Below are 24,507 nucleotides of genomic sequence, written 5' to 3' on the forward strand. Positions count from 1 at the left end.
TTAGGCTTGCAGCCACACAGAGCTAAGCTCAGGAGTGGAAGGGTGCCATTACCTCCCCAGCTGTATCATCACAGAACCCCCAAATGGTGGGGTGTGCAGGGCCCTGCAGAGCTGCTCCAGCCCCAGCCCCTGCTCCAGCAGCTTCCCCTGGCTCAGGGGGCACAGGAACGTGTCCAGGTGGGGTTGGAAACCTCCTGAGAAGGAGCCTCCACACCCTCCCTGGGCAGCCTGGGCCAGGGCTCCCTCACCCCAGCACCAAAGGACTTGCTCCTCCTGTGCCAGGGGAACTCTTTGTGTTCCAGCCTGTGCCTGTTACCCCTTGTCCTGGCACTGGGCACCTCAGAACAAACACTGGCTCCATCCTCTGCACACCCATCAGATGGTGCCAAGGTGGTTTTGCTTTCCTGGGACACTTTTCTCCCCGTGGCCGAGGTGAGGGCAGGGGCAGAGCTGCCTCTCTGCCTGCCCCGTGGTGCTCTGCGGCCCCAAGGGAAGAGTCTGGAGAACCTGACCCAAACTGAAACCCAAGGCAAAGCAACCTGGCACCACCAGTCAGTCACCAGCCCATTCAAATCAGTGCAGATGCAGCTGGCTGAAGGGGAAGAGCCCTGGCAGTGCCTCGGTGTGGCTGCACCCCGGGGGCTGGCTGTGCCCCTCCGTCACCGCAGCCGTCTGAGCTGGGGCAGAGGAATGCAGACGGGCCCAGACCTGCCACTCACCCAGCAGCTCACCTCCAAGGAGGGATTAAACCCCACCCTTGTCCCAGATGGAGAGGAGGTGGGGAGCAGGAGAGGGTCTGCAGGGGCTTTGCCGAGGCAGGGCCAGGGCGGTGGGGGCAGAAGCAGGGTTTTGGGTTCCTGCCTCTCCTCCTGCTGTGGGTCTGGGGGAGGTTATTTGAGAGCAACCAGAGTTGCTCAATGCAGTGAGGTCGGGCACCACTCCTCCACACCAGTGGAGGTTTCATGCTGCAGGATGGGGAGGAGGAGGGAGAATCCCCAGACAGCAATAACTGCAGCCAGGCTGCCATTGCATTTCAGAGCAGGTCAGGTCGGGGCCCGGCAGAGCCCTCGTGCCTCCAGCACCCTCTGAGCCTGCCTAAATTAAAACAATCAGCACAGAAATCCCAGGAGGAGTGATGCAGGGAGTGAGTAAAGCCCTAAACACCATTACTCATCTTGCCATTCAGATGCCTCTGTGTCTGATCCTGCTCTGGGTCATCCCCACTTCACGCTACGTCAAAGCTGCTCGTGAGCCCGGGTGTGCTCCCACTGCCAGCCCCCTCTGCTTTCTCTGGCACTCCATTTATGACTCTCTTAATTCCCCCAACCTTTGAGTCTGGGAGCTGACTCAACAGCACTGTCAGAGTGCTGCTGGTAACTCTTTGCCTCGTGCCTGGTGTCGCTGGGTTTCTCCCAGGTGCTGCTGCTTTTTGGGAGAAGGCATTGCATGCCCTGTGTGAGGAGGTGTCGTTGCAGGGGGCACCAGTGGCAGGGAGAGACGTGGGTTGGGGCTTTGGCTGCCCAGTCTCTGCTTGGTTGTTGCAGGGTGGTGGTTTTGCAGGGCTGAGTTGGGTGTGTTTTCCCAGCAGTTTGTCCTGTTGAGGTTCTCAGTCCGTGGGTCGGGCTCGGGTGTGATTCCCGGTTCTGAGGGTGGTGCTTTGTGATCTCCCTCTGTGGGACACACCATGAGCCACACGTGATGAGCTTCAGGGGCTCTGTGAGTTGACAGTTCTCTGGGACTGGTGGCTCTGCTGCCACTGCAGAGCTGCTCTCAGAAACAGGCAAAGACACGTCCCAGCTCGGGATCGTGGGGCTGGACCGAGAGCAGCAACTAAATGCTGTGCTGAGAATTCACACTCAGAACCGTAACTTCAGAGACTTCTTGAGGCAGTGACTGCTGGCAAGCACGAGAACTTGCAGGTGGTGGCCCTGGCCCTGGCCTCTGGGGAGGCTTTTTTGGTAACTCTTCACCCGCTGGTGCAGCCAAAGGCCCGTTGCTGAGGGTGCACTGCAGCCAGGGGCTCCCAGCCTGGGGGAGGGGAGAGGTGGGTTTTAGGGTGGGATGGGGCAGGGAAGGGCCACTCTGCCACTTGCCGTGCCCCAGCCTGGCTGAGGGTATTTTTAACCCTTCTGTGCCCCCGGAGGAATGCGTGTGGCTCCCGACAGTCTTCCAGTTGGGAGCAGCTGGGTGGGACTGGGCTGGGAGCAGGGACAGGCTGCACCACGGTGTCTTCTCCTTGAACGCTTTCCAGACCTACTTAAAGTATCTGGGGTTAGTATTTTCAGCATCAGCAGCACACGCAAAAATGCCTCCTCTCTGACAGCTGTTAAGCTGCCTTAAAGGCACCAGCTCCCCTCGTGGCAGAGGAGGATGATAAATGGGGGGTGCTAAGCGTGGGCTGTGCTGGGTGACAGGACTGTCACCAAACCTGGCTGGGGAGAGTGGCCCAAGCATAAGCCCAAGGCTTTGGTGGTGTTCGCTGCGCTCCTGACCCGCTGCTCTGGGTGTGTTGTAGATAAAGGTGTTTGCACAAGAGGCACTTGAGCAGGAGTGGCCCCTGCAGCCTCCCCATCCTTGGAAATGTATTTTATCACAAAGGGAAGAGCAAACATGCTCCTGGAGCTCGTCCTTCCTGCAGGGAGCATTGCCTGTGTGTTCCCCAGCCAGCTGGGGATGGGTTTGACCTTGGTGCCGGCACTGCCCCGATCCCAGACGAGCTGAGAACAAGAGCAAATGAAGCCAAGAGCTGCTGAGACCGACCAAATCTTAGCCAGGCTTTGGGGTTTATCTTAGCCAGGCTTTGGGGTTTTTTTCCCCTTTTCTTTTCCTGACCATTACTCAATTAGACTGTGACCAAATGCTGCCCTTCAGGAGCCAGCTTGGGTCACTGCTCCCGAGCCACCCTCTTGCAGATGCTTTGGTGACCTCAGCTGAGGGAGATGGCCGTAGGAATGTCCCCTCACAGGAGCTCTCGTTAGCTGCTGGTGGTGCTGACACTTCCCAGTGTTTCCAGGGGATACTAAAAATACCAGCTTTGCATAAGAGCAGGAGAGCTGAGCATCTGAGGGAGGAGGAGATGGGAAGCTTGTTGTCTGCAGGAGCTGAGCAGAGGAAGGAGATGAGCCCAGTCCCGTCGGGACGTGGCCGTGGAGAGGGGATCCATGGGGTGGAGTGAGCACGGGACTTCCCCATCACCTGCAGCCTCCCAGTGAGTCCCAGTTCACTGCTGGGGCAGGGAGTGACCGTGGCCACTGGGGCTGGAGCCACTGGGGGCTTTGGGGAAGGGCTCAGGCTGGGATTAGTCACCAGAGCCTTGCAGGAACAATTGCCAATTCTCCTGGTGAAGGAGTGGTTTAAAATGTCTCCCATGCAGAGGATTCTCTGGATGATAACACACTTACCTCACTTCCTAAAGAGCCTCCAGAGCAGTTTATTAATCACCCCATCCCTCAGCTCTCCCTGCTGTCCCTGAGTACTCTGAGTGGGTTTTCCATTACCCCAGGGTGGGCAGGGTGCTGGGTCAGTGGCAGCATGGAGCAGCAGGACCAGAAAGCCCAGGATGGTTCATCCACCCTCATGCAGCTCCAGAACAAAGCCTGGCAGCCACAGCCAGGAATTTGTAGGGAAAGTGGGCAGCTGAGGACAAAAACAGGCACTTCAGCAGCACCTCCCGTGCCCAGCCCAGCTCCCTGGCACGTGGCTCTACCCTTTGCTCCCAGTCCCAGCACAGGTTGCTGCTGGGCTGTTTCGGGGTGCTGTGTGCACACAGATGGGGTCCCAGGGGAGCCCTGGGCTGTGCAGGGCTGGAGCTCTGCATGGCAGCGTGCAGGGCTGTGCCTGAGCTCTGCTGGCACACGTGGGTTCCCGGCTTCCTTCGCCAGGATTATTTATACCAACATCTACAGTAGCTGCCGTGCACAGAGAGTGCCACAGTGCAGCTCCTGCACCCTTGGGGAAAGCAAAGAGATGTTAAAATGCAGCACTGGCTGCATCTGTGCATGCACACTGCAGAGTGGTTCCCCAGCAGTTTGGGGTTTAACCTTTTCTCAAACTTTCCCAGTGGAGGTGCAGCCCCCCGAGGTTTCCTCCCACAGCCCCAGTTCCAGGCTCAGTGCATCCTCAACAGCCACAGCCTTGGAAGAGAGGGATTGCAGGGGGCTGGCAGGAAAAGGGTTTGAAGTCAGGTGTAAGCTGAGGGGATCAGGGAGCACCCAGCCAGGCATGGTGGGATGGGATTAGCCTGGGTACTCTTGCCTGGCAGGGGCTGGGAGCTCAGGACTTGCCCACACAACACCCAAATGGCAATTGCAGAGATTTGGCAAAAGGAACGAGTTTAGGAGAGCAAGAGCACAGAAAGGGAGATAAAGAAATCCCTCTGACTGTCTGACAAATGCAGCAAAGGCTTTAAAACCCATGAATCCTCTGGTATAAAATCCAGAGAAACCTAAGCAGCAGTTTCTAAGGCAGATTTTGGGGGGGTGTGTTTGCTCTGTGCTCTTACTGCAGCCCCTGAGGGAGGCTGAAACCTGCCCTGAGTCCCTCAGACAGGCTGGAAGCACCTGGGGTTTATCTCCTCTGCTTTGCCTGGATGTGGCAACGCATCCCAACCCCACAGACCCTCCTGGAGTTGGATATGGTGACCCACAGAGACATGGGGAACATGGTCAGCAAGACCTGTAGGGACAAAGCTGGTGGTGCAAAGGCAGGAGCTCTCCTGCATCCACCCTCAGCCAGGCTGGACAAGACAGTGCTGCAGTGCCCAGGCCAGGAGGGCAGCAAGGTGAAGATTAAAGAAGCTTTGAGGATGAAGAAGGCCCTTGGTTGTACCCTGGGCTCATTAGCCATGTGTCTGCCAAGGATCCTGGGCTGTCTCTGGGCTCTCTCTTGCTTGTCACCCAGCACAGGTCCCTCGTTTCCAGCTGCTGAGACACATTAAAGGAAAGCTAAAAATATATGAGTTTCCAAGTCCTGCTTTCCCATGTAAACAGTGGCAGCAGCACTGGGCAGGGTGTAACACAGCTGTAAACAGGGTGACATCAGCCCCTGACGGGGAAGGCACCCGGCCAGTGGCCATATGAGGGAAGCTTGAAACCTGCAGGCCCAGGACACAAATGGGGATGCTCCTACTTGGAGCAAGCCTGGGAAAACCTCCAGGATGGGTTTAGCTGAGGGTCTGCATCTGCAGGACGTGACAGCCTGTGGCTGAGCTGTTTGGTTCCCTCCCCATGGCAGGGTGACCCCGGGGCATCGGCCACAGCCCTGAGTCCCCGCTCGGGTTCAGCTGCTGGCAATGGGGGAGGAGAGAGGGGTTTGGGGACTGAACAATAGTCAAAGGAAGGGTCCTGGTGGTCTTTTCTGAGCTGTGCCACGGGTCCAGTGAGCTGCCAAGTGAGCAGATGCGTCCTGAGCTCAGGGCTGAGCCTCTGAAGCACTGTTGGCCCTTTATTTCAGTGCTGGCACTGGCTGCCAGAGACACTCATAGACCCCAAATTCAGACAGAGCCTTTGCATCCTGCTCCATCCTTCCCTCCCACCAACACACACCTCCAGCAAAGCCCTGACCTTGCCATTCCCAGCTCCCTTTGCCTTCTGTCCCCATCAGTGGGGTGGCCCTTGGTGGCTTAAAGCCCTGACTTGAGGAACCTGCAGGAGCTGCAGCTGAGGTCAGCAGGGCAGGCACAGCAGGTTTTTAATTGGCTTTAGGACTTGCCCAATATTTCCCTAATGGTTTTAGAGATGGGGAGGGGGGGATGTGTTGGAGGAAGACTTGGCTCGCTCTGGCACGTGACTAGGTGAGGAAATGGGAAAAGAATTTCTGGCTGTGAAGGCAGCTCCACGTTGAGCTCGTTCCTTCTTCACAGCAGTGGAACAAAAAGCCTCCGCGCCCCAGCCCGGATGCCTGGGATTCCTCACGGAGGGGCCCCGGAGCAGTAACGGTCCTGCTGCAGCTGCTGCCCCTGCTGCTCCTGCCCCTGCTGCTCCTGCCCCTGCTGCTGCTGCTCCTGCCCCTGCTGCTGCCCCTGCTGCTGCAGCTCCTGCCCCTGCTCCTGCCCCTGCTGCTGCCCCTGCTGCTGCTCCTGCCCCTGCTGCTGCTGCCCCTGCTGCTGCCCCTGCTGCTGCTCCTGCCCCTGCTGCTGCTGCTCCTGCCCCTGCTCCTGCCCCTGCTGCTGCTCCTGCCCCTGCTGCTGCTGTTCCTGCCCCTGCTGCTGCTCCTGCCCCTGCTGCTCCTGCCCCTGCTGCTGCTCCTGCCCCTGCTGCTGCTGTTCCTGCCCATGCCACTCCTGCTCCTGCCCCTGCCCCTGCTACTGCCCCTGCTGCTGCTCCTGCTGCTGCTGCACCAGCTCGGCCGAGGTGGCAGCGGGGAGCTGGCATGGCACAGGCCCCCTCCTCTTGTTGTTTCAGCTGCTCTGGATTAATAAGGCAGCCCAGGAGCTGGTGTGTGCCCCGCCAAGTATAAAACTGAGGGCTTTGGGACGCTCCTGGCGGTGTTGGCAGCCAAGGCTGGAGGAGGCTGCAGGGCCAGCCCTGACTGCCCTGGGAGGGCTTGGGGGGACGTGGAGGGGACAGCCATGGATGGGCTTCCCCTCACACTGTGGGGGGCTGCAGGGAGGCTGCTCACACACCCCTCCTCACCTCCTGCTCTTTTCCTTGGTCCTATTTAATCATGGAAAAGGAGTTTCCAAAGATTTCCCAGCGTGTGACCAGCCCCACTGATGGGTGTTTCTTCTCCATAGCCCTGAACCCTCCCCTTCCCCAACACATCCATTCCTGTCTCTGAAAGGAGAAGGTCCCTTGGGGAAGGGGCTGCTGGAGCTGCTGCACATGCAGTTGGTGCTGGGGCACACAGGGACGAAAGCTCTGAGGCCCTGGGGCCGGGGAAGCCCATCTCCCACTGCAGCTGTGCCATGACCTTGGCCAAGACCCCGTGTTCTGGAGACAGCAGGCACCTGCAGCAGGGCCAGAAACAGTCAGGCTTTTCATCTCCTCCCTTGGCTCCCCATGGCTGCCTGGGAAGGCTTTTGGTGGAGTTGTGGCATGGCAAAGTGCAGAGGGAGGTCAGCACCTGCAGGCATGGCACTGCCAGGGTGCACAGTGCCCGCTCCCACCCGGCCCCTCGTGTTTTTCTGCCGGTGCTGTAACTCCTCCCGCAGTGACAGGCCGGGTGGCTGGTGGGGCGGGTTGTTGCCTGGAGATGCGTGGAGGCTGTTTCAAGCCCTCCTGTTTTCTCTCCCGGTGCTGTGACTTCCCGCAGCATCACTTGGCAGCAGTGATTCACACGCCCGGGCTGCCTCCCTCTCCCAGCCCCACAGCAGCCGCTTTCCCTGGCCCCCAGCTCTTGAAACCGAGGGTCAAGGGCGGGGGGGGAAAGAGAGCAATGGAGCTCGGGATGAGGGGAGCGTGATGCTGACCCGGAGCTGAGGCTGTACAAATGAGTTTTTAGGACAAGGAGCCTGCAGCCGGCGAGCCAGGTGGTGGCAAGTTGCGGGTGGGATTTTGGCAAGAGCGCTGCGGCTCCGGGGAAGACAAAAATGGGACTTTGTGGGGTGGGGGGTGTGTTTGGTGATTTAATAACTCGGTCCTTTGTGCAGGGGTGGGTACGAGCGGAAGCAGGACCGGGGAGGGTTGGGGCAGGCTCCCTCCCGGCGTGGGGCTCGGCGTTAACCGGGGCAAAGCCGCGGCCGGGCGCGGACAAAGGGCTGGGGCAGCGCGGCTCGACGGGGCCGGAGCGCGGGGGGAGCCGGAGCCGGAGCCGCCGCCGAGCCAGGGCGTTGCTGCTCTTTGTCGGGGGCTGCCACCTCCCCCCGGAGGAGGGGCCGGCCCCGGCGGGGCGGGGAAGGGGCCAGCCCCGGGCTGCCGAGAGCCGCGGAGACCCCCCACCCCTTCCACTGCCCGCCTCGGGTCACGCTCCGGTATCCCCCCCCGCCCCTTCCCGGAGCCGGTGGAAGCGGGGAAGGAGGAGGTGGAAAGGGAAGGGGGTGGAAGGGGCCGCGGCGGCCGGGGAGGGGGCGGCCCCCTGCTCCCGCCCCGCCCCGCGGAGCCGCCCCCCGGCCGCCCCCGCGTCCCCCCGCCCTGCGCCGGGGCTGGCAGCGCCGCGGGAGCCCGGTGCTGGCGGCGAGCGGCGGGGCCGGGGCGTGCGGCGGCCTGCGCGGCTCGGCCTTTTGTTCCGCCGGCGGCAAGGAGAAGCGGGCGGCGGCGGCGGACGACGAGGAGGAGGAGGAGGAGGAGGAAGGCAGCGGCCCGGGCGCGCCATGCATCCCGCCGTGCCGGCCGGGGGCTGCCCGCGGGGGCGACGCGGAGCCCCCCGCCCCCGGCCCGGCCGCTGAGCCGAGCACAAAAGGGGCGAGAGCGGCGGGGAGGGAAAGGGCCTCGGTGCGTGTGTCCCTCCCTGTCCCCGGCCGCTCCGTCGCCCTCCTTCGCCGCGGGGACCGGCCCCCGCCGCCGCCCCCCCGCCCCCGCCATGGCCGGGCAGCCCCGCGGCGCGGAGCCGCCGCAGCCCGACAGCGGCCGCCGGCAAAGTTAGTGCGAGAGGGGCCGGCAGGAGGAGGAGGAGGAAGAGGAGGAAGAAACAGCGGCGGCAGCAGAAGGAGCCTCCGGCCGCGGCTGCTCCCCGCCGGCTCCCGGCAGCTCGGGGGCTTTCGTGCCGCTCCGTCCCCTTTTGCCATTTTTGGATGCGTTTTATAGCCTTTTTTTTTTTTTCTCCTGGGGAGAAAGAGAAGAAAAAAAAGCGACGAGGCGGCAGCTCTCGCTCCGGCAGCTCTCGCTCCGGCAGCTCTCGCTCCGGCAGCTCTCGCCCCGGCAGCTCTCGCTCCGGCTGCTCTCGCCCCGGCTGCTCTCGCTCCAGCGCCCGGCTCCGCAGCGCGCCCCGGTCACCGCGCCGCAGCCGCCCCGGCTTTTGGGAGGCTTCGGTGTCTCGGAGCGTCACGGCGGGGTGACGGGAACAACAATGCCATCATGTTTGCGAGGCAGGAAACCTCCGAGTTTGCCCTGAATGAAGAACTTCCTGTGTTTAAACTTGTGCGAATATCCGCTGACAAGCTCCGTTCAAATGAAAACACGAGAGTCGGGGGGAGAGGCTAATTCAGAGCAGCTGGACTTCCCCGGGCCGAGAGCCGGACGGGGGAGCACGGAGCCGCCAGCGCGGGACGGGCAGTGCCTTTGTTGTCACGGAAGGACACTCGGGAGGATTTAAGAGCTCCGAACTGCCGTTTCCATCGCCAGCGGCGCGTGGGAATATTTTATCAGCGCCGCTGGGTTCGGATGGTTTGTGCCGATGGATGGGGAGTGTTTCTTTAGGGGGGTCGGGGGGGTGAGATGGGCTGTTTGACTGCTCGGGAACACCGGTGGGGCTGCTGAGCCGGCGTCGGGGCTGGCTGCCAGCACAGCCTCCCGTCCCCACAGCCTCACTGCTTCGGGGTCAGAGGCTGCCGCGGTGGGTTTGGGACCCTCTGACCGTGTGATGCTTCCTGCGGTGGGCGGAAGGTTGCCGGGGCGGCTTCGTCAGCTGTGAGGACGAGAGCATGGGCAAACCACTGAGCCGGCCAGACTGTCTACGGCAGAACCGCACGTGCCTGGGGAAGGGCGAGGAGGAGGATGGTTATATAGAGGATTGCTACGTGCCCCAGAGGTCGATCTACGACACGATGAGGATTAACGAGCAGATCGATCAGGGATCGAAGCTCAACCAGCTTTCCAAGAGCACCCTCGGCAAGGGGGACGGCAGCACCATATCCAGCAACGGCACCCTGGGAGCTGCCAACGTCTTCGAGTCCAGGCCTCCAGAAGCGAAGAAGCTGGACGAACGAGTCATCTTCGACGCTCTGAAGCTCAGCAGCGACGTCTCCAAACCGGCGCCGGCTCCGCCGAGGAGGCGACCGAACCCCGAGAGGAAGGAGAACGTCAACCGACGGTCGTGGAAGTCCTTCATGCCCCCCAACTTCACGGAGTTCGCCGAAAGGATGGGCGCTTCCCTGAGCGAGGTGTCGGAAGCAGGCGCTTCCAACCCTTCCCTGCGGGACAAGCGGGAGTCCGGCGCCCTGCTGGCCGAGCGCCCGGCCCAGCCCGAGCACGGCGAGCCCATGTCCGAGTCTCTCACCTTGGAGCACGTCTCCAAGTCGTCGGGCACGGCGGAGGCTCTGGCGGCCAAGCCGCTGGGTGCGGACGGCTACGGCGGCCCCCGGGATGAGCGTCAGGCCCTGCTGAGCGCCGGGAACGGCCGACGGCGCAGCCGGGACCTGGCCAGGGCTCGCCGGCTGCCCAGTGCCACCTGGCCACGAGCCAGGAAGAACTTCATCAAGGGGTGCTTTAGCGACGGGCAGCAGGAGACCCTGGAGGCCTCCGAGTCAGACTGTACGGTAGAAAATGTCAACCTGTCCCCGTGCCTTAGCGAAGAGCTGCTGGATGTGGGACTGGATATTCTCGTCAGCTCCAATCTCAGGGAGAAAACGGAGTCTGAGCTGAGATTTGAGGAGGACGAGCGCTGGGTGATGATGGAGGAGTGGGAGGAGGCGACGCTGTCAGAGAGAGGAAAGGCTGTTCTGGTGGCAGAGGAGAAGAGCTGTTGCTTGGCAGATATTTCTGAAGAAAGGGAACAATTTGCTACTCCGGTGGCCAGCTCTGCCCCCAGCCCGGGGCCGTCCCCGGGCCCCGCAGCCCCGGGGGGTGCTGGCAGCCCCGTCACCGGCGGCGCGTGTGGCACCGAGGACGCGGCGGTGCAGTGCGAGGCCGAGGACTTTGCTCCGGGCTTGGAGCGCTCGGACAGCCCTGCAGCCCCCGAGCTGTCTGACACCGACTCGGTGCAGATGTTCCTGGAGCTGGAGGAGCAGTGCCTGAGCGAGGACAAAGGCGATGGGGCTGTGCCTGGCCGTGTGCAGGGTCAGGTCTCCCCCATGGACTCGGAGGGGCTGGAGCCAGCTTCGGCCAAGCTGGCCGGGTCGGCGATCGAAGCGTGTCAGCCCACAGCCCCCTTGGACATCAGCGCTTCGGACTCTGCTGTGGTGTCAGACCTGGAGGACTTTGATGTCACCTGCAGCTCTCAGGTGCTGAGTGCCCTGGAGCCAGCGACAGAGCCCTTCTCGGAGAGGGACACCTCGGCCGTCACCCCGACGGACTCGGACGGGGGGGCTTCCCCCAGCCCCCTGGCTGCCGTGGGGATGGGCTTCCTCCGGCACTGCTCCCCCTCCCCGCTGCAGGAGGATGGGGCTGAGCTGCCGGTAGCCGCAGGGCTCACGGAGGGCTGCGTGCTGACGGTGATGGCGGCTGGTGGGATGTCGTCTCCTGAGACACACGCGGCTGCCGGCTTGGAGGGAGCCGGTTTCCCCAGTGCTCCCGCGGGGTGGGGGGATGAGCAAGACTTGCTGGTCCCTGATGCTGGAGTATTGCAGCTTCCCGAGGAGACCTGTCCCAGCAGAGTGTCCCCAGCTGGGCTGTCCCCCTGCCACCCCCCAGCTCCTGACACGGTGCTGGAGGAGCTGGAGCATCCCCCGCAGCACAGCCAGGCCAGCACTGAGGGGACAGAGCCACTGGGATCCCAGGCCCATCACCTTCTGCCTGGAAGGACAGAGCTCACCACCTGGGATGTCTCAGAACTGGTTTCTGAGGATGAAGCCACGGATTTGGGCTCAGAGTGTGACGGACCTGAGGGCCAGACCCATCTGGCAGAAAGGGGAGATGCTTGCTGCAGTTCTCTGCCACCTTTCCAGCCCAGCTCTGCATCAGAGCCGGGCTCTGAGGCTCTGACAACGTCCCTGGTGCCTGCTGAGGACCTCCCATGGGAGGAAGCTGTTCCCCTGGGCCTGAAAGGGGCTGCTCACGCTGAGGGGTGCCCGGTGGAGGCGGCTGTTGTGCACGGGGAGGCTCCAGCAGCCATCCTGCAGCCAGGGGACTTGGACTTGCTCTTTACCTGTGGCTCGGAGGACCAGCTGGCAGCACGGGGCTGTTCTGTGGTGCTGGGTGACAGGGTCCTGCGTGCTGCCAGCCCGTCCAGCCCAGCAGAGCTTCCCAGCACATCACCCCTTGCTGGGCAGCCTGCTCCCAGTGCCAGCCCATGGGATGTTGGGGGCTTTTCTGCTCCAGCCGACCCACCAGCACCAGGGGATGTGGCTGTCCCAGAGCCCCAGGCTCAGGAGATGCCGCCAGCCACGGGAGACCCCACCATGGATGCTGAGCATATTGAACACCCCCCTCCAGATGCCACGGCTGCTGCCATGCCCTTGGCAGTGGAAGAGCTTCTGGATGCCCCAGCACCCTTTGCTGATGTGCCTGTTGCCTCTGTGCCACCCCCAGCAGCCGACCCGCTCGTCCCTGCTGTCGGGGGTCTCGGGGGCGGCCCCGTGCTGCTGCCAGCCCAGGGGCCAGCAGTGGCCTCAGGAGATACAGATGACTTTGCTGACGTGGTTGTGCCACCCATCCTGGAGCACCTGTCCACCCAAGTGCTGACTTTGGAGCATGACCCCGTTGTGAGTGAGCCCACGGGGGAGGTGGCGCCTTGGGACGGTGCCTCAGTGCCACTGGGCACGGAAGGTTCCCCCTGCGCCTTGCCAGAGCTGTCGGGTGCATCCTGCCCCTTGGCACCCACCACACAAACCCTCCCCGGGGCTGTGCTGGGGGACACCCTCTGTCCCCTCACCCGTGGGGGTGCCTGTTGCCCAGGGCCCAGCGAGGGAGCGGTGCCCACGGGCACGGAGGGAGCCCTCGCCACGGCGCTCGGCGCAGAAGGGCCTCCTGCTCTGCCAGATGGATTCGTTCCGGATAACGAGGTATTTGTTGCTGAGGAGGGGTTTCAGGCACAGAAACGGCTTCGTTCTGCGCTCCAGGGGTGTGTGGGAGACGGGAGCCCACTCGGTAACGCACAGCCAGGCTTGGAAACAGCCTTCTCCCTCCTGAGTTTGGGAGGCAGAAAGTTTCAGGAGGGAGCTGTGTGGGTTTTAGCAGCAGGGGAGGCAAAGGACTCTCTGCTCGATGACCTAAACTATTGTCTTGAACTTTCTCTTTGGCTTATTAAAATACATTCTGGTCACTCAGATGCAAATCACAGGCTTTAGAAAAACCTCCTGACCAGACCCTGGCAGGGTGGGACCCATCTTTGAGGCAAAATCGATTCCTGTAAAACAAATGGAGTGCAAATGGTTGCTGTCCTGGGCAGGCACTGCTTTTTTGGAGCTCTTTAAGTGAGCAACGGGGTGCTGAGGCTCTGTGTGTGCGTGGGAAGGGGCTCCAGCTCTCTGAGGCGTTTGGGGATTTGCTTTCCTGTGCTGTGCTTTGCCTGGAGAGACCTCGGTGCTGGAGTTCCCACAGCCCAGCGCTGATTTACTGCCATCTGGATTAGCAGAGATATCACTGAGGAGACATCACAAGTCAGCCAGCGCCAAAAATGCCGCTTTGGTGGCGATTACTCACCGTGTGGGCTCTGCCACCCGCCGGGGAAAGCACGTGGAGGGGCTGGGAGAGAGGTTTGCACATGGGGGGGTCTGTGTGAGCGTGAGCTGGGGCACCCCCTGTGCCCCTTCCTGGGGAAGGTCTGTCCGGTTCTGCTGCTGCACGTGTGTTACCTGGAATTCACCTCTGGTGTCGGTGTGTCTGTGCTGCTGGGGCCCTTGTTCCACTGCAGCACCTCTGGTTGTTAACCCCATCCGTCTTCCCCTTGCTCAGGTGCTGTTGAAGGCGTTTGGCAGCTCTGGGTCTGCTCCAGGGTGATGCCACGGGGCTGGGCACTGTGAGAAGCAGGAGTGGAGGGGATGCTCTGGGAAGCATTGGTGGGAGCAGGGCCGTTGGAACAGACACCCTCCTGCTTGCTGAGATGCCTGAACAACCACCTCACCCCGTGCTCTGTGCCTTTTCCCTGCCCAGCAAAGGGTGCACGTTAAATATTTGTTTCCAAGCTGAGTCATAGCGAGGTTAATGAGCTGAAGCACTGGAATCTTTCATGAGCAGAGAAAAACAAGTGTTGGCCGTTCTGAGTGCTGGGGGCAGCAGCGTGGTTGCCTGTGTCAGGGTCCCTGTGCAGGGTTGTGCTCGGGCCGTGCCCACCCTGTGCTGCAGGTGCCCAGGGGCTGTTGCTGGGTGTTCGTTGGGCTCCCTCCCTCCTGCAAAGCCCTGGAGGTTGTTTTTGCAGCGTGCAGAGGGCTCACACCCAGCCCAGCATGCCAGACTTATCAGCCTGGTCCTTTTGTGGGCTTGGCTGCTCTAACAGCCAGCTCCATGTATAAACAGCAGCAGCAGAGGTGTCTGTCTGGGGCAATCGCTGGTTTCGTGTCACCGTTTGTTTCTTAGAACCATGGCAGAATTGTGCCCCAGCAAACAGCCCTGGACAGTGTCTGCCAGCACAGCCTGGGCTGCCTGGCCCTCAGTTCTGAGCTCTCATGAGAAGAAACAGCTTTTGCTTTGAGAATGGGGCAGGGAAAGTCCAGGCAGCTCCTCTTGCTCAAGCTGGGAACTTTTTTGTGGCTGGACTAGAGAGAGGCCAGGGCAGGGCTACCAAGAACATCTGGAACATGTGTGTGAGGAGGAGAGACTGCAGGACCTGGGGCTGTTCAGCCTGGAGGAGAGAAGGATGAGCTCAGGGGGACCTCAGCAACACTGACAAGTACCTAAAGGGTGGATGTCAGGAGGTTGAGGCCAGTGCCGGGACAAGGGTTAAGGGACATCAGCTGGCACACAGGCAGTGCCACTGGCATAGGAGGAGCAAGTCCTTTGGTGCTGAGGGGAAGGAGCCATGGCCCAGGCTGCCCAGGGAGGGTGTGGAGGCTCCTTCTCAGGAGGTTTCCAACCCCACCTGGACACGTTCCTGTGCCCCCTGAGCCAGGGGAAGCTGCTGGAGCAGGGGCTGGGGCTGCAGCAGCTCTGCAGGGCCCTGCTCACCCCACCATTCTATGGTTCTGTGATTCTGTGTGTGTTTGGGGTTTTGCATGTTTAGGGGGTTTTGCCTGCCTTGTGTTCCTTTGGGGCAAAGCAATGGCTGTGCCTGGGGAGCTGTGCCACCCTGAGTCACTGCTGTGCTGGGAAGGATCTTGCACCCAAGGGGGGATTTTTCATTGCTGGCAGTGTCTGTGTCTTCTCAGGCTCATGAGCAAGCAGGCAGCTGCCTGCCATCCCTCCACTTCCCAAGGGAAAACATTGCAACAGAGCCAAGGGCTCTGATCCTGTCCAGCACCAGGCACGGGGTGACCTGTGCTCTGGATGAGCTGGTGGCCCAGGGGCCCAGAGCAAGTGACGAGGGACTCTGCCCCCTGTGCTTGATGCCTGTGCTGCCTGCTCTGGGGAAGCAGCAGCCGTGTCCTTGGGTCCCAGCCAGGGCTCACACGGGCGGCCACCTCGGTGGGTGCTGGCAGCAGATCCCAGCTCTGATAACTCAGCTCTTCTCTCTTTCATGGAAACAGAGCTTTCCCTGCAGCCTCTCTTCACAATGGGGAGCTTCATTCACTCTCCTCCCCCTTCCCTATCAAATTTTTTGGTTTCAGAAGCTTTTCCCCACGGGATTCCCAGGCAGGACCGTGCCAAACACGCAGAGCAGTAACTGCCTGCCACATTCAGTGCCTCTTGCCTTTGTCTTTCGAAACACAGCGAGCTTCTCCTGGCTGTAATTGTGTGGTTAACGAGCCTCATGTGATGGCAGGTCTCCATTCTCAATAGCATCACTGTGAGAGTTGCTTTGGGTTTCTCCCCAGGAGCATTATTTCCCAATCTGATGGCTGACCAGAGCCCATGCTCTCACTTCTTCCCCCATTTGCTGTCTCCACCTCACTCTGGTGCTTGGGAAAAGGAGATTTACCCATTTAAAGCAGAGGTGGATGTGTAGAGATCCTGAGCTGTGCTCCACACCAGCAGCTGCCTGTGACATCTGTGTCACTGGGCCAAGGCAAGAGAGGAGTTTAGACAAACTTGCACAGCTCTGATAGAATCAGTGCAAGCATCTACTGCGTCTTCTCTAGAGAAGAAAGCCAACTGAACGATGGAGGGGCTGTAAGAGCAGCTCATGGGTGTGTGTAAATACCTTTTCTCTCCCACCTTTCCCATCCCCAGCTGTTCCAGAAGGAGCAAGTGGATCCTCTCCAGCTAAAACTACAGCAAGTCAATGGAGTTGGCCAAGGACTCATCCAAAGTGCCGGGAAAAACTGTGATGTCCAAGGGCTGGAGCATGACATGGAGGAAATCAACACCCGCTGGAACACCCTCAACAAGAAGGTGAGAGTGTGGGGAGGGGCTGGAACTGGTTTCTCTCATCCCTGTTGGGGTCTGGTAGAAGAAAAGGGTTGTTGACAAGGAGCTGAGGCTCCGGTGTTGATGCATCGCCGTCCTGAGCACGCAGTGGGGTTGTGTTTGGGGTGCAGGTGGCCCAGAGAGTTGCTCAGCTGCAAGAGGCCCTGTTGCACTGCGGGAAGTTCCAGGACGCCCTGGAGCCGCTGCTGAGCTGGCTCACAGACACCGAGGAGCTCATCGCCAACCAGAAGCCTCCCTCGGCAGAGTACAAGGTGGTGAAAGCTCAGATCCAGGAGCAGAAGGTGAGTGGGCAGAGGGCAGCGAGTGGCTCAGCTCTGGGCAGCCAGACAACGCTCAGGGGGTCCAGCTGGAACAGATAAGGTGTAGCTGGGCTGTCCACAGCTTTCTTTCCTGGGGACTCTTGTGCTGGTTCCCCACATTCGAGTGCCACAAACAGCATCTCGTTTGCCCACGCTCACTGTCCCCACCGTTCCTGTGTTGTCCCGCTGCCTCTCGAGGTTTGCTGCTGGTTTTGCTGGCCAGCCATGTTTTTCCAGCCTGAAGTTTCGTTTGTGCTGGTCATTCTGCTGTGTCAGGAGCAGAGGGGTGGTGGAGGTGTGGGTTTGGGACCAAAGGGAACGTGCAGCCTGTAGGGCCGAGGGTGGAGATAAGAGCCGGGCCGGCGCCTGCCGTCCTCAGCAGCCAGAGAGAAGCTCGAGTGTGGCTGTGGGCAAACATCTTGCAAAGGAATCCTGACCAAGGCTTGGTCACACGTGCTGAGATTGTTTAAAGCAGAAGTTAAGAGCCTGATGAGCTGGGGGAGTGCACGGTGAGGCCTCTGGGAACTCTGGCATTGGATCCCTGCCGCATTTGTTTTGGAACAGAATAGAATGTTCCTGGTCTAGTCACACTGCCTGACCACCTCAGGGCTGACCAAAACTTGAGGCATTTTCTTACTTCATCACTGTAATTTCCTGGACTGGCTTTGATGGCAGAGGGTGTCTCACTGGGCTGGGACAGCTCGGTCTCAGCCCCGTGCTCACGGTGGTCTTTGGCCACAGTTAGAGACTGGATCTCTGAGGGCCACGTCTGCTTCTGCCGATCCAACCTGGTGACTTTGATCCTCTTTTGTTTCTCTGGTGACCTTAAAGCTGCTCCAACGGCTCCTGGACGACCGCAAAGCCACGGTTGAGATGATCCAAGCAGAGGGCGGCAGGATCGCGCAGGCGGCCGAGCCCATGGACCAGGACAAGATCGTGGCGCAGCTGGAGAGCCTGGGCGGGCGCTGGGCAGGGCTGCTGGGCAGGGCAGCGGGCAGGTGAGTGGGCTGGGGCTGTGCCACCTCATCCTCCCGCGGCCTGGGGTCGCCACACGTGGGGAGCTGGCGGGGGTTTCGTCCTGGAAACGTGGAAGCAGCTGGAAAACAGGAGGAGCCCAAGGCAGGGGGGAGCTGGGGCTGAGAGCAGCAGTTTACAATGGCTCAGATTCAATAATTCCCTGCAGGGGATGGGTGTTATTTTTGTTGCTTTGAGCTCTAACGTTCAGCTTTAGCAGCAACATCCTGTTGACACCTTTCTGCTGCCTGAATCTCATTTAGGAGTCGCTTGTTGCCACACAAGCTAAAGTCTGAGGTTGTAAAGTCACTTCCAAGGGCCAGATTTGACCCTCCCAGCGGTTTAAATCACTGCCAACGGGATGGACTGTTCAGCTGGGGTTTGTACCAGTGTCACGCTGCCTTTGAACAGAAGCTCAGCACCTCTGAAACCCAGAGAGCTCACTTCCAAGCTGAGCAAGTCAAAGGATCTCCAAGGCAGTGACAGGAAGGGAGGAAGAGCAGTGCGACAGGAGAGCCTTTCTGCAGCCTTCCTGGGGAGATAAACTGAACCCTAAAGGCACAGCTGCAGGAAAAAGCTCATTTTGCAGCTTCTCCACCTTGATTGTTGTGTTTGCTGCTTGCCTGGCGTTGTGTCTCACCTTGCTCTGAGCAGGGCTGCTTTGGTTCCCTCTCCAGAATACTTGGAGCTGTTTCCCATGCCTGGCTCCAACAAGGAGCTGCTCCTTAGTGGTTTATTGCTTCCTGTAGGCAGAAGCAGCTGGAGGACATCTTGGTGCTGGCAAAGCAGTTCCACGAGACCACGGAGCCGGTGTCAGACTGGCTGTCGGTGACAGAGAAGAAGCTGTCGAGCTCCGAGCCCATCGGCACCCAGACTGCCAAGATCCAGCAGCAGATCAGCCGGCACAAGGTAGGACACAGACACCACCAGGAGCTGCTGGGGCAGGAGCTTGGTCTCAGCTCCCACTCAGGTGGTTGTTTCAGCCGTGGCCAAGGGGATTTGGCACGAGCTGGAGGAGTTGCCCAGGCTGCTTTCTGTACAGAGAAGGCTGCAGACCCTGACCCACCACCGTGGGTAAATGTTAAACCAGTCTTTGCACCTGGCAGCGAGAGGATCTGGCTCTGGATGGACAAACCGTTCCTGATCTTGTGTTTCTCTTTAAACCTTTAGTTCCTTGCAGTTTGCCCATTCACAGGCAGGTTTTGTGCCTCCTCCATTCCTTCAGTTACATTCACTGTTTCTGTTTCACCTTTTATGTCGTTTGGTTTCTTTATCCATTGTTTTTCACTCATTTTCCTTTCTGTTGGTCGTTTTACCCTCCCAGCATCCAGGCTCTAGGGGAAGTGATAGAGAGCCACGTGGCCAGGGTGGATGTGGCTGTTCCCATCCAGGGATGGCTGAGGGTTGCCTGTCCATCATGGCTATAGCTGTTCCCATCCAGGGATGGCTGAGGGTTGCCTGTCCATCATGGCCATGGCTGTTCCCATCCAGGGATGGCTGAGGGTTGCCTGTCCATCATGGCCATGGCTGTTCCCATCCAGGGATGGCTGAGGGTTGCCTGTCCATCATGGCCATGGCTGTTCCCATCCAGGGATGGCTGAGGGTTGCCTGTCCATCATGGCCATGGCTATTCCCGTCCAGGGATGGCTGAGGGTTGCCTGTCCATCATGGCCATGGCTGTTCCCATCCAGGGATGGCTGAGGGTTGCCTGTCCATCATGGCCATGGCTGTTCCCGTCCAGGGATGGCTGAGGGTTGCCTGTCCTTTACTCACAACAATTATAAATGACATCACTGTCAACTTCAGTAACTACTTCAGAGGTGTCCTTCACATTCATTGTTTGCTTTTCAGCTCACAGCAGTGATGCTTTCCCCAGATAAGCCCACACTGTTAGCCTTCCCTCACCTGCACCCCGTGTTCATCACTGAGCCTTTGCAATGAGTGAAAGCTGGGTTTGGAAGTCTGTGTCACAGAGCAGTGTGTCAGCAGAGCTCGACCCTTTCCAGTGCAGCTGTAGGGCTCATTTCTTCCCCCCAGGCAGTAGATCAGCACGCCTGGGTGGGTTTTCCTGGATGCATTTGTCACCCATTGTTTCTGTTCCCCCTTTTACGTTGTTTGGTTCCTTTACCCATGCCTTGGTTTGGTTTTCTTTTTCCCTTCACTCATTTTTCCTTTCTGTTGTCCATTTTTTGTCCTCCCGCCATTCAGGCTCTAGAGGAAGAGATAGAGAGCCACTCGGCCGCCGTGTCTCGGGCGCTGGCGGTGGGGCAGAGCCTCTCCTCCCTGAGCTGTGCCGCCGAGCAGGGGCTGCTGGCAGAGAAGCTGGAGTCTCTGCAGAGCCGCTACGGCGAGGCGCGCGGCCGGGGCCGCCGCAAGGCAGCGCTGCTGGAGCAGGCGCTGGCTAACGCCCGGCTCTTTGGGGAGGAGGAGGTGGAAGTGCTCAACTGGCTGGCTGAGGTGGAGGACAAGCTCAGCTCGGTGTCGGTTCGGGATTACGAGCGGGACGTCCTGCAGAAGCAGCATTCCGACCAGATGGTATTTCGCCCTTTTCTTCCGCCTTCCTTTCGCTGCCTTTTCCCTCTGGTTTTGGTCTCTGGTCTGACTTTGGTTTCCGCTGCTCGCTCCGCTGCTGCTCCTCTCCTGGGCTCAGAGAAGTGTAAAGAGGTTTCATCTGTTAAAAAACATTGTGGCCACCCCAAAAAAAAGGGCTTTTTTTTTTCCCAGGGCGGGAGACTTGAAATGATTCGTTGGCTCTGTGAGCAATGCCTGAGCGGGCTTGGCCACCCCCTGCCTTCAGAGAGCTGGATGCTGCTTCCAAGAATGAGAGCTTGAGAAGCCTGGTGGGTTTTCCCAGCCAGGCTGGCCACCGAGGAAGCTGTCTGCTTCCCTCCCCGGGGCCCTGCAAGCTGTTTTCAGGAGTGAGGTTATGTCTAACACGAGGGCAAGCTCCTTAGCTGTGTGCATCCTGCAGAGTCAGATGGGTTTGCTCTAGGATTTGAGTCTCTGGGTCCCAGAAGTCCCAGTAAGTCCCATAGCAGGAGAAAGCTGACTGGGCAAGAATCAGATCTGTCGTCCACCCTTCCCATGCTCAATGGGAGCAATTCCTGCTCTGCTTAGCACCGCTGGCCAGCTGGAACTCGGGGACCTGCCTGCAGAAGGGTGACCCCAGTTTGCTTTTCTCTCCAGGCTTTGAATGAGGAAATTGTGAACAGGAAGAAGAACGTGGACCAAGCCATCAGAAACGGGCAGGCTCTCCTGAAGCAAACCACAGGTAACACAAAGATCTGGGTGTGCTCTGGCTGATGGGGGGTCCTGGGAAGCCCCTCACCCAGTGTATGGTCTTCCCTGGGGGGTTTTTGGAGGAGGCTCTTATGTGTCTAGTCTAATTTCCTTTTGAATACACCCAGAGCAGCTGTTTTGCATCCAGACCTGGATGCTTAATCCACACACACTCCAGCCTTAGTAAATCCCCAGCGCCAACCTCGCAGCTTCAGAGGGTGATTCCCACCGCCAGCACGGGGATGCTGGGTGCTGAGCTGCCCTGCGATGCAAGGGAGGCCTTGCTCATTGCATCCAGCTGCTGAATCACGTGGAAAGAGGTTAAAAATACACCCAGGCCCTTCCTAATATTGCTTTCCCATACAGAGCAGTTGTTGCTGTTGCCACGTGGGTGTGAGTTTATGTTTACGAGTGGGAAGAAAGGTCGGGGCGATGCATTTCCTTCAGATGTGGTCTGCTCAGAGCAGATGCAGAGACCTCTGTCCTTGTGGGAGCCGTGTAGCAGGAAGAGTGATCACAAAGAATTTGGCTTGCAGCTTCTTGTCCTCTCAGAAGTAGCAGGAAAGAGTGAACTGGGCCTTTTTTGCTGGAGCTGTGACACATTAGCTAAGAACTGAGCTGTGGTGGCTCTGGGGCTTGCTGCAGAGCCAGGCTTCACAGCACGTTTCCATCCTGTTCCAGGGAGGAGGTGGCTGGTGGGAAACATCAGCTCTAAGGGTGGCTTCCTGGCTGCAAAAATAGGCTGATGTAAACGAAAGTGAGGCTGAAATCGCCTGTTTCAAATGTGGAGGGGGATGAAGGCAGGTGGCTGCTTGAACCTTGCTGCAGCCACCCGCCCCGAGCTCGGCATCATTTGGCCCTCGCTGCTGCCTTGCAGGGGAGGAGGTGCTGCTGATCCAGGAGAAGCTGGACGGAATCAAGACGCGCTACTCGGACATCACGGCCGCCAGCTCCAAGGCGCTGCGCACGCTGGAGCAGGCGCGGCAGCTGGCCACCAAGTTCCAGTCCACGCACGAGGAACTGACCACATGGATGAGCAACGTGGAGGAAGAGCTGAGTGCCAGCGGGGGACAGTCCCCTGCCAGCGAGCAGATCCCCCAGTTCCAGCAGAGGCAGAAGGTGGGGGCTGGCAGCACCTCCCAGGCTGCAGGAGCCCGTGGGGATGTACTTGCTGCTTTGGGAGGCCAGGGAGGAGCTGGACTGGGATGTCACCTGCAGAGCACTGAGAAAGACACACGTGTGTGGGTTCCTGTCCTGGTTTCTGCTGAGATAAGAGTTAATTTCCTCCCCAGCAGCTGCCCCAGGGCTGTGGTTTGGGGTGATGCTGGAGAGAATGTTGATGGCACAGGGCTGTTGGGTCACTGCTGAGCAGGGCTGCAGCATCAAGGCTCTTTCTGCTCCTCAGCCTGTCCCAGCAGTGAGTGGAGGGGGGAGGCTGGTGTGTGCACAAGGAGCTGGGAGGGAGCATGGCCAGCACAGCTGACCCCAGCTAGCCCCAGGGCTGGTCCACAGCACAGGAGTGGTGCCCAGTGTGGAAACTGGGGGTTGCTGGGAGGGGGGTCACTGCTGGGGCATAGGTCAGCGGCTCCTGGGCAGCACTTGCCTTTGCTCGGGCTTTGTTTCTCTTAACTCCTGTTGTTACACTTCACTCTTCTTGCTGTTACTGTGTTCTAGTTTGGTTGTTACACTTGTTCTTCTCTGAACCCACGAGGTCTGATTTTCTCTCCCACTTCCCCATCCCACGGGAGCTGTGTGTGGAGGGGCAGCGGGTGAGGGGCAGCGTGGGGCTGCGTTTCCAGCCTGACCCACCACGGTTCCTCCCCCAGGAGCTGAAGAAGGAGGTGATGGAGCACAGGCTCGTGCTGGACACGGTGAACGAGGTGAGCCGAGCGCTGCTGGAGCTGGTTCCCTGGCGAGCCCGCGAGGGGCTGGACAAGCTGGTGTCGGACACCAACGAGCGCTACAGGCTGGTCAGCGACACCGTCAAGCAGAGGGTGGAAGAGATCGATGCTGCTATTCAGAGATCTCAGCAGGTGATTGAATCCCCTCCCTGGAAGCTGGTGCTTGGCTCAGGGCTCGGCACCGCTCCAGCCCCGGCAGTGTGGCGGCAGCGGGCACAGCCCAGACCCGCCGGGGAGGCCAAGGGGGAAGGGGCTGTGCCAGAGGGGCTGGTTTCTGAGTGGCCCCTTGCGTGGGGTTTGGATGGGAGAGCTCCAGGGCAGGCTGTGTGATCCTGCCTGCAGGCTGTGGCCCGCATGGGCGGTGTAGATGGTGTAAAGCCGATGACAAGTGACTTTCAGGCCTGGAACGACGTCACGGCTGTTGTGGTAGCGCAGGGGTCTGTTCCAGGCGAGCAGCCCTCTGGGAAAAGGCAGGTTCTGCTCGGGCTGGGCTGTGCAGCACTGTGAGCAGCCGCCCTCGCTGGCTTTGTGCTCTGACTGCTGAACACAGAAGCAAAATGATGGTGTTAAACAGAGGCCACGGGACGGTGGCTGCTGCTGCCCTGGGCGTGTGGAGTCAGGAACCTGCCCCCGCCGCGGTGTCCCTTCCCCTCCCACCTCTGCGCGCTCAGCCGAGGCCTTTGCCCCGCCGGGTCTCCCCGTGGCCCTTGCTGTGCCCACTGGCCACGTGCTCCGTTCCTGCTGCCCATCACTCACCCCTGCTGCCCATCACTCACCCCTGCTGCCCATCACTCACCCCTGCTGCCCATCACTCACCCCTGCTGCCCATCACTCATCCCTGCTGCCCATCACTCACCCCTGCTGCCCATCACTCATCCCTGCTGCCCATCACTCACCCCTGCTGCCTCTCCTCTGCCCTGTGCCAGTACGAGCAGGCGGCTGATGCAGAGCTGGCCTGGGTGGCCGAGACCAAGCGGAAGCTGATGGCTCTGGGGCCCATCCGCCTGGAGCAAGACCAGACAACTGCTCAGCTGCAGGTGCAGAAGGTATGTGGGTGCTCACTGCCAGGGGACGTGGGGTGGGCAGTTCTGGGCTCCCCAGTTCAAAGGAGACAGGCAACTGCTGGGGAGAGTCCTGCAGAGGGCTTCCAAGATGCTGAGGGGACTGAAATATGAGGAGGGTTTGGGCTGCATGAGCTCTGGTGGTCCCTTCCAACCCCAACCCTTTTGGGATTCTGTGAGGGATGGGGTTTGGCTGGTGGGGCAGCTTTACCCCAGCTTGTCACACTGAACCCAGAGCACCAGGAGAGACACAATGCTTGTCCTTGGTAGGTAAAAGGAGGAAAAGAATGAGAAAGAGGATTTAGAGAAATGAAGTGCTGGGCTCCTAAAGGAAAACCTCTCCTGTCCATTTTGTGGGAGCTGAAACCTTTGCATGGTCCTTTAGGGCTGGATGGATGCTTCTGCCTGGAGCCCCCTGCAGAGAGCTGCTCCTTCCAAAGGCTTTCCCCGAGGCCAGGGCAGTGAGCTCTGCCTGGAGCAGCCGGGTGCTGGCAGCAGGAAGGGCTGAGAGAAATGGAGATATTGATTAATGAGGGTGCTTTAACATTCGGTTTTTGCTCATTGTTCCTTGCAGTGGGGGACCCCTCGCTTCCCTCCCAGCAGCCAGACGTGGAACAAAGAGGCACTGGGGGTTTTTTATATCTCTGAGATGAGCTCATGCCTGAAGGAACGTGCACGTTAAATAAAGGGCCCTGTTCTGCCCCCCCAGCCCCAGCAATCACAGCAACACCCAGGCTTA

General features: G+C 59.9%; 1 protein-coding gene across 9 annotated transcripts in view; it reads left to right on the forward strand.

The window, feature by feature from the left end:
- Positions 1-24,507, forward strand: part of MACF1 (microtubule actin crosslinking factor 1) — a 136,257-nt gene that overhangs the window by 86,103 nt on the left and 25,647 nt on the right. For all 9 annotated transcript variants that reach the window (XM_062014333.1, XM_062014336.1, XM_062014334.1 and 6 more), the window contains 9 exons: positions 16,017-16,178; positions 16,325-16,495; positions 17,345-17,511; positions 18,277-18,436; positions 19,736-20,062; positions 20,714-20,798; positions 21,684-21,925; positions 22,633-22,839; positions 23,634-23,753. In XM_062014333.1, the coding sequence (XP_061870317.1) occupies positions 16,017-16,178; positions 16,325-16,495; positions 17,345-17,511; positions 18,277-18,436; positions 19,736-20,062; positions 20,714-20,798; positions 21,684-21,925; positions 22,633-22,839; positions 23,634-23,753 (1,641 nt within the window). The remainder of the gene's footprint in view (positions 1-16,016; positions 16,179-16,324; positions 16,496-17,344; positions 17,512-18,276; positions 18,437-19,735; positions 20,063-20,713; positions 20,799-21,683; positions 21,926-22,632; positions 22,840-23,633; positions 23,754-24,507) is intronic.

This window comes from Colius striatus, chromosome 24 (genome assembly GCF_028858725.1).
Source record: "Colius striatus isolate bColStr4 chromosome 24, bColStr4.1.hap1, whole genome shotgun sequence".
NCBI lineage: Eukaryota > Metazoa > Chordata > Aves > Coliiformes > Coliidae > Colius > Colius striatus.